Below are 17,978 nucleotides of genomic sequence, written 5' to 3'. Positions count from 1 at the left end.
ACCTGAGGCAGTGGCTTTGTCCTCTATTGAGGCGGAAAAGGTAGCACATGCTTTGTTAGAGATTTTCAGCAGGGTAGGTTTCCCAAAAGAAATACTAACTGACAGAGGTGCCAATTTCATGTCAGACCTGCTAGCTTGTCTGCGGATATACTGTGGGGTGAAGCACCTAAAGACCACCCCCTACCATCTCCAGACTAATGGTCTTGTTGAGAGGTTAAACTCTACACTCAAGGCCATGCCACAGGCATTTGCAGACGAGTTTAAGAGGGAATGGGACAAATATTTACCTCATCTGTTTGCTTACTTTTAGGTTCCCCAGGAATCCACAGGTTTTTCATCCTTTGAGTTGCTGTATGGGCATAGGGTGAGGGGGGCCTCTAGATTTAATTTGAGATAAGTGAGAGGGTGAGTGTGAATCTCACCAGGAGTCTGTTGTGGCAAATGTCCTAAACCTCTGGAAAAGGCTCAGGGAACTCATGGGCTTGGCCCGGGAGAACCTGGTAGAAGCCCAAAAGCAGAAAAAGGTCTGGTATGACAGGAATACTTGAGCTAGAGAGTATGCTGTATGGCAGCAGGTAATGGTTCTCATTCCTGTCAGACACAACAAGCTGCAAGCAGCTTGGGAGGGACCCTACAAGGTGGTATGGAAGGTCAGTGATGTTAGCTACATGGTAGAACTGCTAGGCAGGAGGCAAGGGCACAAATTGTACCATGTTAACATGATGAAACCTTACTATAATGGGGAGGATCTTGTGATATTTGCAGCACAAGGCAGGAGGAGTCTGAGGGAGATTTATGGCCACAGGGAGCTAGCCACGAAAATCCCAAATTACTGTGGTGGAGCTGAGGGTTGCAGGCATATGATGAGACAGGGACAGTACAGCATGGTACTGGGGTCAGCAATGCCAAGGCAGCTGGAATTTCAAGACAGGGAATGGGGTAAGGTATTCCCAGATAGACTCAACCATCTCAAGCAATGTTTCTCAAGGGACATTTGGAAAAACTAGCTTATGTTCTCTTGGGGGGAGAAATGTGAAATAGAGATACTGCCAGCCCAGCTAGATAGAATTTTATAAATAATCCTATTTCATTTGTAAATATTAATATGATCCACAGGCTTGTTTTACAAATGTAAGAGGATGATATGTTATGATTAAACTATATATTCTGTACTGAGTTTCAAGACTGTAACCACAGTGCACCCTCTGCTGGAAAAGAGCAGAAATGTGTATATGTACTATATGCCAATGCAAATGTATGTGTTTATATTAGAAGTTAGAATATACAGAGTTAACTTGCAAAACTCTAAGAAAATAAGTTGATAAGTAAAGAGTTTTACGATGTGTGTTATAAAGTCAGTTTATCTCAGCTAAGAGACAGGATATCTAGGCTAGGGGCTTCTTTCTATTGTCTGGAAACAGAGGTAATTACAGGTTTCCAATGTAATTGTTTTATGATATCCGGTTTCTGGCAAACTTCTAAGAGAGAATTGTCAGCTTCTGAGAGATAAGTATTTTTAACAGAGACGTGTTAAAAATTTAAGTTCCTGCTAGCCTGGGAAACTTAGGCAGAGGTGACAAGAATGATGGAATCTGAGATGATTCAGCAGTAAAGTGTATTATTAATTTAAGAACCATCTCAGAGAGAAAGCTGTGAATTTTTTATTTGTCTCTGGACCTGTAAACATCCATTCAGCACTTCTCATCTGTATTTGCTTGCTCTGCAAGTTATTTAGAATATAGTTTCTCTTAGAGATAGATAGGAACACAGCAAGATTGTAGGACAGTCTCACATAAGTACAGAAAACATCCAACTAATGTTGTTTTAATGCATTTCCTGTGATTCTGAACTCTGCTGTCACTGTGCTGAGTTAATGAGCATTGTCTTGTGTTTTTATTATTTATTAATAAATATATTTAAACCTTTTAATTGTGGTTGACTTTGTGTAGAGAGATATATAAGCTCTTAGCGTACTTACGTGTATTTGGTGATACTGTACAAGCCACTCCTAAATAGCCTTCAAGTGTCACTTTACTTACCAACTGGGTAACAGTAACATTGCATAGTAGAATTGGACACCCCTTGGTAAGGGCCTTTATAGTAGCTGATAAGAGTGGTTGGTGGCAGGTGGTACTACCATATAGTCTGGGCAGAAGGGGCATAGCTAGAGAACCTTCGCCAGCGTTCTCCAGGAGTGTCTGTGTGTTTGTATATAAATCATATCTCAAACTGTGTGCATGTCAGCTACTTGGGCAGGGACACAAAGCACTGGTTGGACAGTGTGTGCTGGTAGTTTTGGCTTGACCATTCGGCTGAGATCTGAACCCTATAGCTGTGCCAGTGGGGAGTCTTCTTGGGGATCTGGAGAGAGAGGGAGAAATCAGTCATGGACTGACTGTGATCTCTGTGTGCTCTTAAGGGAAACTGCACTTTGTGTATACTTGTCATCCTCCCAATGTGTATGTCCCTCACTGGTGTTAGTGGTGAGGATTGAGGCTCCTTGATTACTGGGTCAGTGCACAGGCATCACATGCTGTACTAAGTTGCATGACTCAGAAATGTGCATCCATGTGTAAGAGGCTAGCAGGTTACGACTGAGTAGCTGTGGCAGCTTCATCCTGTACTATACAGAAGGCCCCAGCATAGTGTGCCAGAAAGAACATTTTTCCTTTTTTTTCTGGAACATCTGCTGTTATACTGTGATGGCCTCATTAAGAAATTTGCTTGATGCCTGGATTGACCTGCCATAAAGATGGATAATACAAGTATTATGTCTATGACGAAGTAACACCACCCTGAACAGCACAGGCAATGGGAGACAAAGTTTCAGGAGTTGCAGCCAGAGATGTCTGCTATGTACTTTTATGTATATATATTTCATACTGTCTTTAGTGCTACCCTCCTATTGTGTTCCCATTTCCTAAAAAGCATCACCTACATGTGGTTAGTTACAACCCATGGAAGGAACAACTGTTGAGATTAGGGGGAGAGGAGCTGTATGTGTTGGATAACATTCAAGTATACAGCTGCAATGACATTCATGTCATGTGTGTGTCCCACTCTTGTATTTCTATTTGATCTCCAGTATGCATGTTCATTTGTGGCAGAGAGGAGATACAGCCCTCCTTGCTGCAGTTTCCACCACTGTAGCTAATGTTGGATCCCTACTGCTGCCAAAGTCAGCCTCTCAGTAGGGGGCTGAGGACTCCTCTGTGGAATATGAATAGGGGTCACTGGTGTTTTCTGAGTTAGCTTTTCTGGGAGGTGAACATTCCTTTGCAGAAAGCAAATGCAGGGTGTCTCCTGTATTGTCCCATTGGAAGGTGTGGAGGCTTTTTGCTGCTGAGTTGTGCAGGCAGCTGCAGGTCTGCGTTGGTAACATCTAGCATGTTCTGGAGTAAATTGGGCATTTGTATGATTAGCAGACCTAAGCCATTATACCTGCAAGAGAGCACCAGCCACCTTGGTGTGTCATGTCTGAGTATGTTACCCTTTTACACAGCATGGCAATCAACCATTCTAACAATACCCTGTCCCTATGACAATGTTACTCTTTCCTTCTGCATTTCACCCAACATTGTTCATTAACTAAAGTTTCCCTTTACCAGCTGTCTAGCTTCTCTCTGTATGTATATGTCCAGTGTCTACCCCACCTTTTGTATGTGAACCATTCCATGTGTCTGTCTTGATGTTCTGTGTTTGTCAGTCCAAACCAGGTATAGGTCCTCTTCCATCTTTCCCACCCACATATAACTCTCAATATGTTCTCCATCTGTCCTGCTTTTTAATAATGAGAAAAAGGTTCCATCCCTGCAAATCTATACCATTCCCCTCCCACAACTTCCATTCCCTAGTGCATAACCTTGCATTTTTCCCTCTGTTTGATTTACTCTCCTTTCCTATTTTCCAGCCTATCCCTTTCCCTTTCTATTTATATAATGAACAGGGTGGAACTTTGATGTGCACACCAACACTGGTGTTCCACTCACTTGCTGTACCTGTTTTGTACCAATGGCTGTCAGTGTCCACTGCATGTCATTATTTGTACTTCTTTGTTTATATGGAATGGTTTTGTCATGACAACGTCCACATCAGCAATGCACTGTAGTGCCACATGTCCTTTGGTGTGCTCCTATGATGCTGTTCCATAAATTCCCTCCTTTTGACCATCTGCTTGTTGTGCAACATCCTACTTGATATGCCATTGCTGCCCTTTGCCTGCTACAGCCATAATTAGATTCAGATGCATCACAGAGGGATCTCTTTTAGAATTAGCTCTTTGTAGGCTTACAACATTCCTCTATGAATCCCAGCATTAGTTGTTTATAGGAATATATCATTAGAAAATTTATGGAGCAATGCATTTGATTTGTGTCTAAATATTAATATTTTGCAAACTTGAGCAGTGAAATTAATAAAAATATTTTTTAAATAATTGATACTGTGTAATATTTCTATAATATTCCAACTGCAGATATTTTCATCCTCAGAGATATTTATAAATCCTTCTTTAGCTATGTTAGAAAACTAAAATAATACCCTACATTGCTCTGAACTTATTTATGACACCTGTTATTCTGACCCAACAGATATTACCAATATCCTTGCAAGTAAATGGAGTGCTAACTTCATCCTTAAGACTTTTATCTAAAGTCTTGAAATATCCAAATCACTTACTCCCCAATTATCTGTATGGATCATTTACTGAAAATGCTAACCAACATCCAAACTAATTACTCTACAGAACATAATATGCCTGACACTTAATATTGTTAAACATGTCCTTGTAAGCACACTCCTCAAACTGTTTAACTTAAGGTTAGCTACCAAGTTTGTCCTTGATGGGTGGACACAGCAGTGGCAATACTCCTCCATAAAAATTACCTAACAACCGTCTTGGATAACTACATACTTTTCAGCTTTATAAAGCCTCACCTGCAAAGCAAAGGAACATATTGTAACTAACCACAAACTATTTTATCAAGAATCTTATTGGTCTTGACCTCCATGGTTTGGCTTTCTGAAGGGTTAATCCTGTCTACTGAATCTGGAAAATGTCTTGGAAAAGGTTAGGGAGGATGTGGTCATGCAGTACACATGACGCATCTTGCCTGATTAAGGCACTGGACACTCTTCCCTATGTTGGCTTCACAGAGAAGCTAAATTCTTTAAAAATCATCCCACATATGATAACAGTGCAAGTTGCAGGTGCCACATCAGAAAGCATGAAAGTGCCCAACAGTGGTCCTCGTGGCTTGGGGCAGGGGCATCTCCTTTTCAGTATTACTTCTAAGATGTCCAAGCTGAGAGCCAAGACTTCTGGCTAACAAAATGTTCAGGTGACTGTAAACCAGGATTTTTTTTACGTCACTCTGATATGCAAACTCTACAGAATGAAGTTTCCCTAATAAATTCATGGTGTAGTAAAAATGGACTTCAACTAAATGCTTAAGTGTAATAATATCACTTTTGGTAGACAATATATGCCTACAAAACAAGAATGGCCATAAGGCCATTAAATAAATTCCCTGCCTTTTGTCCATCATTGACAGTAGTTGTCAGGAAATCCTATTAAGCACAACTAATTGCTAATGGAATATCATCAAGGTGTAAAGAGGTAATCACTCCCTCATACTCAGAAATGATCAGACCAGTTAGAGTAAAACACCTACTTCAGGATGCATCTTTGTAAATGTATCAAGCAAAAAGAAAGAACACAAAGGTTGCTAATAAAAAATTCACAGGCCTAATGTCTCAGAGCAATCAAGAAATACTGGAAGCACTATCCATTTATTTAGTCTTATAAACTTTTGAGGAATGGTCTGTCTTATTGACCATGCCATTACAGACCTGGTTGCCCTGAACCTCTTGTATTTCCACAATTCCAATGAATCTATGAGCACTAGAACGAGGGACCCAACTCTTCACCAATGGATAAATAAAACACAGTGGGGGGAATGATTTATAACACTGCAACTCCCAAGCATCTGGAATAAACTTCCCTACATGTTAAGCAGTGTGAGTCACTATTTTTCTTTAAACAATCTAGATGATTGGATGGATATCCACAAATTCACTGGGGGTTGGAGGTTGGCATAATGATTAAGGTGCTTACCTCAGTGTCACAAGGTACAGGGTTTGATTCCCACCTTTGACGAAAACTGGCTAAGCTTAAAATGGCCTGCAAGGCTAGCTAGTTCAGTGCTTACCAATCAACCTACTTCCAGGATTAACTGGTATGGCATCCTGGAGAAAGAAGGTGCAACTTGAGAGAAGGTACTTGGAAGGCATAAACAATAAGACGACTCACCAGCCTTAGAATATCTATGAATCTATAAACAAATGTAAAAGTTATCAAAAAATGGAATACATGTATTTTGTATAAACATAGGATTTACATTTTTCTAAATGTTGGGTCTGAAAATGACATTAATTTTTTTTTGAATTACAAATTAAATGTGCTCTGCAATTAGCACTGCATATGATTTGTATTTTTATTCTTTATTTAATCATCTTATACTCAGACAGGGTTGGCTGATCCTTAAAGAACATCTTCAGCTATAACTTGGACCACAAGAACATTTTTGTAAATGTTGGGCACCAAAGCTGAGTTAAGTGATAGAGCAGAAAATAAAATGCAAGATGGGGCACAATATCACATATGGATGCAGAAAAGTTTCACTGTAATGTCATTTATTGAAAAATAAGAAACTAAAAAGTATAGAAAGACAGTCTTCCAGCCCCCATGGCACAGATGGATGAATCTGTAACTATGACCAGATGATATAAAAGTTTTATTAGTGGCTTTGTATCTATAAGGACCATGTTAGGGAAGATGGGACTGTGAGATTAGCACTAGATTCTCCATCCTAAGGGGATGTAGGTGGCATGGCCTGCTGTACTGATGATCCCTAAAAGAGTTTGGGTGGATGATAGGAGCAGCGATTGGCCTGGTGTAGCTACAGTTTGCATGCAGGCCATGGATGCATTCACATGCATGTGGATAATAGGACATCTGTAGAACACTAAATCTGCAGATGCCAACTGACAGAGGGGAGAGTGCTGGGGCTTGGGTGGGGACTCACATGACTGATATGACACACCCACTCCTGACTCTTACCTCTGGAGGAAGGAATGGCTTGAAAAGCTCTCATCTTGGTCAGGAAATAAATACAACATGATTGTTGCCATGTCCAGGAAACAAATGGACTGTTGCTCACCCTCACATAAGAGCAACACAATGGGCTGATACAGTGTGCATAGAAGAGCCATCAGGGAGATCTTATAGGACAGCAGTATTGAAACACAGGAGCTGATGCCATTTCATTATTTTGAACAGCCATGTTGTGGAGAAGTCAGTAATTAGAAGAATGAATGAGCAATAAATAAAGGGCAGAGTAAAAGAAGATAAGATAGCAATGTGTAGCAGTACAGGATTGATCTGGTCATGTGGTGTATAGTAGTACAGGATAGATCTGGTCATGTGATGTCAATGATCCTAGTTAAGGACACAACACAAAGGAAAGAGTGCTGCCTGTGATGGACTACTTGCATTACAGTAACAGCCCAGTATAATGACTAAACAAAAGTTAGCAAAGATACCAATGTAGGTTATATACTGCTATGCATGTCAGCACTGCCCAGCTGCTTTTTTTTGTAAACTCTTGCATGGCATGCTGGCGCTCTCTCTCACTTGCCACAGCCAGAGTTGGTATCACACAGGGATCTTCTTTGGAATTAGTTTTGTGCAGGTACACTGCACTGTGTTATAAAGCCTAGCCTTAATTATTTATAGGAATATACTGGGACAGATAGGAAGAAGGCAAGAGGAAATGAGGATGTTCAGCAAAGAGATGGATAGATGATGTTAGAAATGACCTGCGACACACAGGCATGACTGTCAAAGAAGTTAGGAAAGTTGCATTGAATAGCGATGGCAACACTTGAAACAGCACCCCAAACTGTGTAGAAAGTGAGAAAAGGGGATTTGATGATGACGAAGATGATGATATAAATCAAGTGAACTGATAGCACTCTACCCCTCCACAAAAGGTGCACAATTTTCTGCAGATATTGTCATGTACTCTGGAGTTACCTTTGTAATTAATTTTGGTATCCTAGACTTAAGTTATATAGAAAAAGGTTTGGGAAGTAATGAGTAATTAATGATCTTATCACTTTATGTTTGTATGTGTAAAATTATAGCAATGTTTAGAATCAATACAAAGAGAAACCTCTTGAAATGAGGACCCATCAGACCTTCCATAGATGCATGTGGTTACCGGTCATCTCAGTACTGCAATTTCTGTAAGTGCTTCTCCTAAGGGGAAAGCATCTGGCCACTTAGAGTAAACGTATGCCTAGCACTCATGAAAGTACTAGGTCATCAGGACTCTACTGACTTTTGCATGCAACTATAGAGTGCTCAATGTTTGGAGTATCAGTATTCAAAGGAGTGATTCCTCATATAAATGGTGAAAGTGATTCCTCACATAAATGAAGAAAATGATTCCCAGTATAAATGAAGAAAGTAATTTACCTAAACATCTACTTGAATGACACAAACTGACCCACTTTAGCAGTCATACTGTAACTACTGAATGTATTAAAGTAAATAAGATATTTATTTTCGTAGGTATGATGCCTCAGGAGGTGGTACAACATGTAATAATCTAAAGGTAGGTAAATATTTTTCTCTTTGCTGTTAAGATTTAAATTGTAATAAGTTAAATTGTAAATCTTTCTACTTACATTTTCTTCAATATTTGAGAAACAAACAAGAATACTTAATGCTAAAATTATAGAGGCATTCAAATTGTACACAAGTCTTGTAGTCTATTGCAATGACAAATGTAGTCATTTGGTATAATTTAAAATAATATAATATGATGTAACAAATAGCTGGTATGCAAACTGCTCAATGTAAGGACATGCCCTATAGGAAGGATACCTTGTCTAAATATGATTTTAAGCTAGGCATCTCCACTTCAAACAAAATGTAACGCACATTTATTTCTCTTTTTATGTTTTAATGTTCTTACTTTTATAGCCTACCTGTTTCTGTTTTCCTTGTAATACAACACAAGTAGAATTCCTTTTAAATTGTTACCTGACAGAATTAAGAAAGTCATTTTGAGATGAAAAGCTTACACAGTGGTATCTTGTTGAACTGATGCTTTTCATATCAAATAAAATTACTTTTTGCTATTTTTATGGAGAAAAATTAACTGCATACTTCAATGGAAGTACTATTTTATTCTGAGTATACTGAGCACTTGTACTTTTAGTATGGCAGTTACATATACTGATTTCACCACATTTGTTTTACAGGAACACATAGGAGTGGGGACAATACCAGGAAAGAGATCTTGAGGACCACAACATGCTTAGCTTAATACATCTTCATGTAGACACACTTAAAAGTCTGTGCCTCCCTTTCCAAGCACTTATTTACCTCCCAAATTCAGTAGAGCTGTACATGACAATCCTGTTGTAAATTTGTGTCTATCTGATCATCAAGACAAGATTTATAGGTAATCAAAGAAGTGCATTACTTGACCTGTAGTGATAACTGATCCATCTGCTGGAACTATGTTGAGTTAAGAACCTCTCTCTCTCCAGCAAACCTTGCTCATTTCTTGATGTTGATTTAGATCTCTAATGAAGGTATTTGTAGAGCCACTGGTTTTGCAAAGATAGAGATGGTGAAATAGAAACAGACCATGCATGGCTTGTAAAGCAACACACAGATGATCTTGGAGCAGCCTGTAAGAAATTGAGTATAATGAGATTTTTGCTAGTCTGTCAAGATAATCAAAATATTTAAGGCCTTTGATTTTTCTTGTTAATGTATCTTTGGGGCCTTTCTAGTTTAGCAATATGCACATAGCAAAGAAAGCATTGCATTTAGGCCTTGTGTCCTTTGAATAAGGTATCTCTGTGGGTGTTAAAGTTGTAGCATGTGCCTGGATAGACATGCTAAAGGGGGCTTTATACACAATGTTTGGCTGAATGAGGGCAGAGTAAAAAGCCACACACATTTCTAGATCTAGTTACAATCCCTTTGTTTATAGGCTCATCAATATAGAAGGACTTTTCTATAAGTGGGCACATTTGGGCCAAAGTTAGGTCACTTGTTCCCAAATCCCAAACAAATGCGTCAGTAGTTCTCCAGGGTAGATGACTTCCCAAGGATATTTGGCATTCGGTTTCGGTCCATAATTCTGACAACATTTATTTGTTTGGGACAAACCTTCTTGCAGAATGGCTAAGTTATTTGGGGATTCAATAACTGCTCCTAGATAACAGTCATCTGCAAACTTAGTCAGCCAAAGGCCTTTGGCGTTAGAAAGGTAGATGCCAAACAGGAGAAATCCCATCACAGAATCTTGGGAACTCCATTGGTGCCCGGTCTCTTTCTGGAGGTAGCTTCCCCTATTCTGATCTACTGCATCATAGCAGTGAACCAGTTGGCAATTCACTGGTTGACACAGGAGTTTAATCCCAATTTATTTATCTTTTCTACTATGTCTGAGTGGAGGAATTGTGTCAAAAGCCTTGGCCAGGTTGAAGTATGTGGGTTTTCCTTCATTATTTGCTTTGGCAACCTTTTCAAAAAAGTCCACCAGGTTAAATAAACATGACCTGCCCTTAATGAATCAATACAGAGACAGGTTTCCTATGTCCTTATTGATTAGTTTCATGATAAGTCTTTCCATGACTTTGCATACGAGTCTAACTGCCTAGGTCTGCAGAAGGTCTTCCCTTATGCAGGTGAATAGTTGTTGCTTTTCACTATTCACCTGGTACAAAACCTGTATGGAAGCGGAGGTTGAACAATGTTGTACGGTACGGTGGCTAAATTGTACTTCATGCTACTGAACATATATTCAAGGATATTTTCAGGACCCATCAATGCAGTATTTTTATGTTTTGATAGTACTTTCAGGACATGGTTTTCTGTGATCGCTTGAATTAAGTCAGTTTCAGGTATATTTTGTGAGATAGATGGAGGGGAAAGAGGGGTAAAGTTTGAGCTGAATTTATTGGCCAGTAGGTTAGCTGCATCTTCAGCCTTAGTATAGTTAGCATCATTCAAAATCATCTAAGTGCATTGCTCCATTGTGCTTCTGAAATTATGACCATAACTACAAAAAGGCCTTGTGATCGTCTTTGGCTTGGGTGGCTATTTTAACCTCCAACTTTGCTTTGGTGGATTTTATTAAGCTTCTGAGTCGTTTTGCTTCAGTGACAAGGTTTCTATTATTCTGGGAATTATAGTTCTTACATTTCATCAAAATACTCTTCCTTTTATTGTAAAGCTTGATGATATTATGGTTCCACCAAGGAGGGTTGTTTAGGAAATTTGCCCTACGCTAACTTCTACAAGTTACAGTTGCATCTATGCAGTTGTTTACAAGCTGGTATACTGTGGCGGTACACATTTCTGTGTATTCAGTGGCATTAACTGGGTTTGGTGGGGATTTGAAGCTTGCCAATGTATCAATTAAGAGTAGGTAGCTTCTATTAGAGAATCTTCTAAAGGTACTTTGGATGGAAAGGATCTCTGGTTTCAATTTTATTTTGAAATACACTGTTTTATTGTCGGTCCTAACAAGTGATGAAAAAACATAAGGAATGGTGCAAGATGCCTTCATATTAGTAAAGACGAGCTCGAAGATATTGTACTCCCTAGTAGATACTCTTACTAATTGTTCCAGGGCATTTGTATTGACAAAGTATAGGAATCTCTGTGCTTGTGCACTAGTGATGGTGCAGGTTTACCAGTCTACAGTTGGATAGTTTAGATCAACAGAGAAAATAGCATTTAATACTGAATGCTTCCAGATCCTGTAGACAGGTGTTGTGGATTTCTTGGGTCCTTTACGGAGATCTCTTGCTAGCTAATATACCTTATGAGACCTTTCTGATAGTTACCTGAATATAAGAAGTTCTAGGTTATTATGCTGCCTTGCCAGCACTGGATGAAGACCGAGACACCTCTACCTTCTCTCCCTTCCTTCACAGCAGCTGGTCTAAAGGTGTGGAAGGCATTATATCCCTGCATAGTTGGAGTGCACTCTGCTATTTTAAGGCATGTCTGAGTCATTATACAGATGTTCATATCCTACTGCATGACAAGGGCTTGTAGGAAGTAAAGTTTCTTGTTGAGGCTCCTAGCATTGATTAGTGATGCCTTCATATTTTCCTTTGCTTGCTTCATTATGTTGTTAGGTTTATCAGGTTGGCATTTCCTAAACAAAACAGCATTTAGGGTATGGACATCATTTTTGCCAATCATCACAACCTTAGAGAGGACAGATGTAGGTCATCCCTGGATAAGCAACATGGTCTGTTGATCATATTCTCCCAGGCTAACAAATATTGGACCCCCTTTGAATGACACAAAAAACTAAGCTGATTAAGTCAATTATTTTTTGCTCATATTGTGGCATCATCCTTGGCGAAGGTACAATGCTGTGCAGAGGTAGGATCATACCTGCCTAGGACACATACGCAGAGCTCCATCATGTGTCTTCATATAGTCTAGAAAGGTACACCTCAAGTCAATTATACCAACATGTCATACCTGTACCTGTTGTACAAACACTTGAGTGCATGTGTGATCTGGCAGATCGTGGAACCAGACAAACAACTAATCATCACTGTTTCCTTGTACAGCATAGTAAGATATACATCTGTATGTCTTACAATGAAGTCACCTATAATAAGAATGTTTGGTTGGGTAGATGCCGGTCTTGTGGGCTTAGGATCCATGAATTTGCAACTCCCTCTGCTATGTGAGGAAGTAGGCTTAACTTGCTGAGTGTGTGTTGTGCCTGTGTTGCATTCTGAAGGTCTTTCAGATTTAGGCAAGTTAATCTTTAGAACCTCATCATATGATGGATTGTATCGTGATGGCCTTGGAGAGGTGTGACAAGTGACATATGGGTAAACATTTCATTGTCTGAATTTACTGTTTGTGATTTTTGCCTCCAAGAACATTATATATGCACATCCTTCACATACATACTGTTACACCTTTGGAGTAATAGATGATAATTAACCAGCATGAGATGATTCTGATCTCAAGATACCTGTCTCAACCAGGCTAGCTACAGACATTGTGGAGAAGTACTGTTCTATGGTTCTGACAGAAATGACTCAGGTGGGACAAGGGGTGACTATATAACTGCTTGGAGTTTGGTTTGTTTAGGATAATGCTTGAGTGGGCTTACTATTAAGTCATGGGAAAATGCATAGTTATATGGTCAGTGGTGCACTGCAGTTAAAGGTGCATATATTTGCACTTGGCATAGGTTATTTGAGCCTCAGACCTCAATTTTTAGGGTTGTATAGATTTTGCATTTATCTTACTGGTTCATAGGTAGGTACTAGGCTATTGGCCCAAAGGCCTACGTAAGCCTAGCCAACAAGATTCCCTGGCTTAAGTCACCCAAGAAAGTTATTTTTCTGTGCCACTTTCGAGCAGATACACAGAAGTGATCCCCGGGGTGTATTTCCTATTTCTCATCCACTCAAGATTTTTCTTAAAGAGTGCTAATGAAGAACTTTGCTTGACATTGATGGGTAGCCTGTTCCACAGTATGGGAAGTCTCTGGGACAGGAATCTATCCCTAAAGCATGTCCTGTTTATTGTGGTGACAAAGTTTATGTCCCTAGAGTGTGTAGCTTGGAGGGATTGGGATTTCTTTAGGTGTAGCATGTCCAACAGCTCTGGGTTTGACATAGCTTTATATGTTAGGCACATCACCTCAGAGTAGGCGATATGCTACGGAATAAAGCTCGAGTTTTTTGAGACGGTCAGTGTAGGGCATTTGTTTGAAGCCAGTAATCCTCATTGTGAGGTACTTCTTTGGCCTTTCCAGCTGCTGCAGATGTCTTGTGAGGTACATTCCAAAAGGGGCATTGTACTCTATAATGGGTCTAATGAGTGTCGAGTAGAGGGGAACAATGACCACGTAGAAGGACTTCCTGACTACTGTGGCGATGTGACTATCAAAGGAGAGACTACTGTCCCCCTGGGTCCCAAAGTCTCTTATCACACATTCAGTGTTAAGTAGATTGCTGCATATGTGGTAGTTCATGGGTACAGAGTTTTTACCAAAGGGGATGACACTGCACTTTTTCATTGAGCTTGAGGTAATGGCTCTGACACCAGGCATCTATCTCAGTGAGGCCCTTCTGTAGGATGTCCACATCATTTGGGGACTTGACTATGGCTCCTAGTTTGCAGTCATCTGCGAACTTCATTAGCCAGAGGCCTTCTGTGTTAGCCTGTACTTTAGAGAAGTAGAAACCAAACAGGAGAGGTCCCAGGACTGAACCCTATGGTACTCCACTTGTCACTGGTTTGAGGTCAGATTTGGAGTCTGCAACTTTTACAGTGTGGGTTCTGTCAGTGAGCCAGTTAGCAACCCATCTTGTGATGTAGGGATTTATAACTAATTTAGTGAGTTTAGCTATTTGTTGCCTCACAGCAAGAGGTTCTTCCGTTCGATTCTCGGCTGGAGTGCGGGGAGTGCCTTCTGTGTGGAGTCTGCATGTCCTCCCCATGGTTGGGTGGGTGTTCGAAAGACATATGTAAATAGGTGTGCCTTCATTGAAGGTTGAATGTCAAGCTGGCACCCTGACTTTCGTGAAAATCTACTGCCAATCATTAGCGGACCAGAGTTCCGCTGTGGCGACCCTTAACCGGGAAAAGCCAAAAGACAACAGCAGCTATAATTCCAGAATGGGGGATGGTGTTGAAAGCCTTGGCAAGGTCAAGATAGGCTGTGTGAACTACCTTACCCTCATCTACGGCTTTGGTGACTGCCTCAGAGAAGTCGATCAGGTTCAGGAGACATGATCTGCCTTTCACAAACCCGAACTGGGTAGGATCCAGAGTTTGGAAGTTACCAATGTCTTTGTTTACAAGTTCCATGATGATATGTTCCATGGCCTTGCAAACCAGGCTCATCAGGCTAATAGGTCGATAGTTCCCAGGATCAGTGATGGCTTCCCCCTTTGTGAAGTGGGATAACTGTTGCTGTGCGCCATTCAGTGGGCACAAAGCCTGATGCGAGTCTATTATTGAACATGGTGCTTAAGTGGGGAGCCAGTTCATTCTGAAGTTCATGTAAAACACAGCCTGGGATGTTGGCCGGTCCCATGGATGCTGTGTTTTTGGCTTTAGAGAGTGCAGCTTTTATCTGTGTAGTTGTGATTACAGGGACTCTGCATTTTTCCTGTATAGATATGGGTCAGGGGGTGGGGGGTAAAGTTTGCCCAGAACTTATCTGCCAGGATTTTGGCAAGATCAGTTGGCTCTGTAATTTTCGTGCCGTTGTGCTGTAACTCAGAACAGATCTGGGTGCTGCTATTGAGATTCTCAACATGGCTATAGAATGCTTTGTGGTTGTCTTTAGAATTAGTGGCTACTTTGCTTTTGTAGCTAGCTTTGGAGGATCTTATAAGGGATCTCAGCTTCTTACTGACACTGACCAGGGAGCTCCTCCACTCATGGGATTTTACTCTCTTTTGCAACAGTTTCTTCCTTCTGTTGTACAGTTTATTTATGGCAGGGGACCACCAGATTGGCTTCCTTTTTTTGGAGGCTAGCATCTTGGTTCTGTCTGGGATAGCACGATCCATGCATTCGTGTAAGTGCTTATAGAGTGCATTTGTGTAGGATTCAGCAGTTGTAACTGTATTGTCCATCTGCATGGGTGTCATGAAGTTCACCACTTCTGTCTTAAGAAGCATGAAGTTGGCTTTGGAGAAATTTTTTACCGTGGTTTCCTTAATGGGGGGTGGGGGCAGGATGTGGATATCAAGGGTGATTAGCTTATGGTCGGATCAGACCAACAAGGAGTTGACTTTAGGTGTGAAACACCAGTCACTCATGTTGGTAATGACTAGGTCTAGGATATTGTTGCCCCTGGTGGGGGTGTGGATAAGTTGATCCAGGGCATTGGAGTTTATGAATGCCAAAAAGCAATGAGCTAAGGAGTTGGTACACAAGTAGTTTTCCCAGTTAATGGTGGGGAAGTTGAAGTTGCCCATTATTAGGGTGTTTGGTTGAACCCTAATATTTTCCAGTACATCAAGAAAAGAGGAGTGGGAATCCTGAGTCATGGTGGGGGATCTGTATCAAGCTACAATTTGGATTGCAGTTTTGCCCAGAGTTAGTTGCACTTTGATAACCTCAGATGCATTATGCTGAGTAACTAGCCTGGAGGTGTGGATATCCTTAATGAATATGGACACACCCCTGCCTTTGGTGTTTTGGTCCAGGTTACATGGCCGAAACATGTGGTATGAGTTATAGCCCGGTAGTGCAGGGGTGCTCTCTGGAGCCTTGAACCAGGTCTCAGTCACTGCACAGATATCAATGTTCTCCATTTTAAGGAGTGCCTCGAGTGAGTGCATTTTGAGATTTAGACTTCTAGCATTGAGTAGCATTACCCTAAGTTTTTTCTTGCCTGTTCCTGTTACAGTAGTGAAGTTGTCATTTGAACCTTGCCTAAAAAAGGAACTATTCAAAGTAATTCACTTAACACTGAATGTTGGAGTCTACTTATTGGCACCACACATACTTGATCAGGCCTCCCCCATCCAGGGTGACACTCTGCACTGGAAACAGAGGTAAACTAGCTACACATAGTACAATGGCAGTGTCTTGCCACACAGGGTCATCCACTGAATGCAAACTACCTGTAGGATATTTTATATGTGGCCCCTGTACTCATTTAAGTCATCACAAATTCTAAGTGTTATTTGTACCAGCTCAGGAAGGATTGCACTGGTGTCAGCCTGCCTATATATTATGCCCCTACATGAACACTGGGTTGCAGCGATTGACATGCCTATCTCAGGAGGTGGATAGTTCCCATGGTGTGCTTGACCACTGGCAGAACCCCCACCCATGTCTTCCCTAGTGGGAGTGTACTGCAGGTGAAGACATCCCTTCCCTTGTAGATCTGTCTGTGTCTTCCTGTGTTTATGGGGTGAGATCCACAGGCATAGAAACTAAGTCCGTGGAATGAGGTGAGGATGTGGACATCACATTGCTCATATCCAGTGCTGATACCATGACCCCTGACCTTGACGGGATTTGTCTGCTATCATCATCAGAGCCAAACAGTTCCCCCAACATCAGACAGCTATATACCAACAGTGGGGTATCCTGTTAACTTTTCACCTATAAAAACACCAAACAAATCATTCTGACTTAGTAAGACCTTCACATCTACCCAAAATACAGGGAATAAAAATTGCTACATAATATGCTGGTATGGAAAAGTAATAATTCACATACCTTGTGTCACTGGCCCCTTTCCATTGTTTCTGCAGCCCCGGTGTTCTTGCCAAAAGATGTTGCCATGGTTGTAAGTTGTACTGCACCATACATTTTAACCCACTCTTAGGATCATAGGAGATTATGTTAATCAACCCAGATGTCATTTAAAGCCTAGCCATTTTAACCCAATGTAATACCATAGAGGTACTAGTCAATACCCAAGACTGCATTTAGTGATGACTGACCGTGTCCAGGAGGGTTGAGGGTGCTACCCCTGTAAGAATTTATGGTGCCCCATCCACTCATCCAGGTTCATCTTAAACACTGTCATAAAGGTACTCTGTTTCACATGAATTAATAGCCTATTCCAAAGACGTGGCAGTTGCTGGGTGATAAATCTGTCCGTCCAGCATGTCCTATTTAAGTCACAGGCCATATTCAAGTCCCTGGAATGGGTAGCCCTAGACCTATTTTATTTACTGATATGCAGTAAGTTCATTAGGTTTAGGTCTTGGGCTGCTCTGGAGGCCAGGAATAGGTCACCTGTAAGAAAAGTCTATATGATATGGACTATAGTGACATGGATTTTAGATAGTCTGTGTAAGGCACATGCTGGAGGCCCTTTGTTAGAAACTGTGAGATCTAATTGCTGTAGATGCGGTACGTAGTACGG

At 40.8% G+C, this 17,978-nt stretch overlaps 1 protein-coding gene across 1 annotated transcript in view; it reads left to right on the top strand.

Moving 5' to 3' along the window:
* Nucleotides 1-17,978, top strand: part of LOC122789871 (adhesion G-protein coupled receptor G4-like) — a 464,784-nt gene that overhangs the window by 357,578 nt on the left and 89,228 nt on the right. The window contains exon 9 of the mRNA XM_044057305.1: nt 8,636-8,678. Coding sequence (XP_043913240.1) covers nt 8,636-8,678 — 43 coding nt within the window. The remainder of the gene's footprint in view (nt 1-8,635; nt 8,679-17,978) is intronic.

The sequence above is a fragment of the Protopterus annectens genome, chromosome 15.part0 (assembly GCF_019279795.1).
Source record: "Protopterus annectens isolate FY-2018-M chromosome 15.part0, PAN1.0, whole genome shotgun sequence".
In the NCBI taxonomy this organism is placed as follows: Eukaryota; Metazoa; Chordata; order Ceratodontiformes; family Protopteridae; genus Protopterus; species Protopterus annectens.
This window is presented reverse-complemented; position numbering and strand designations above follow the sequence as displayed.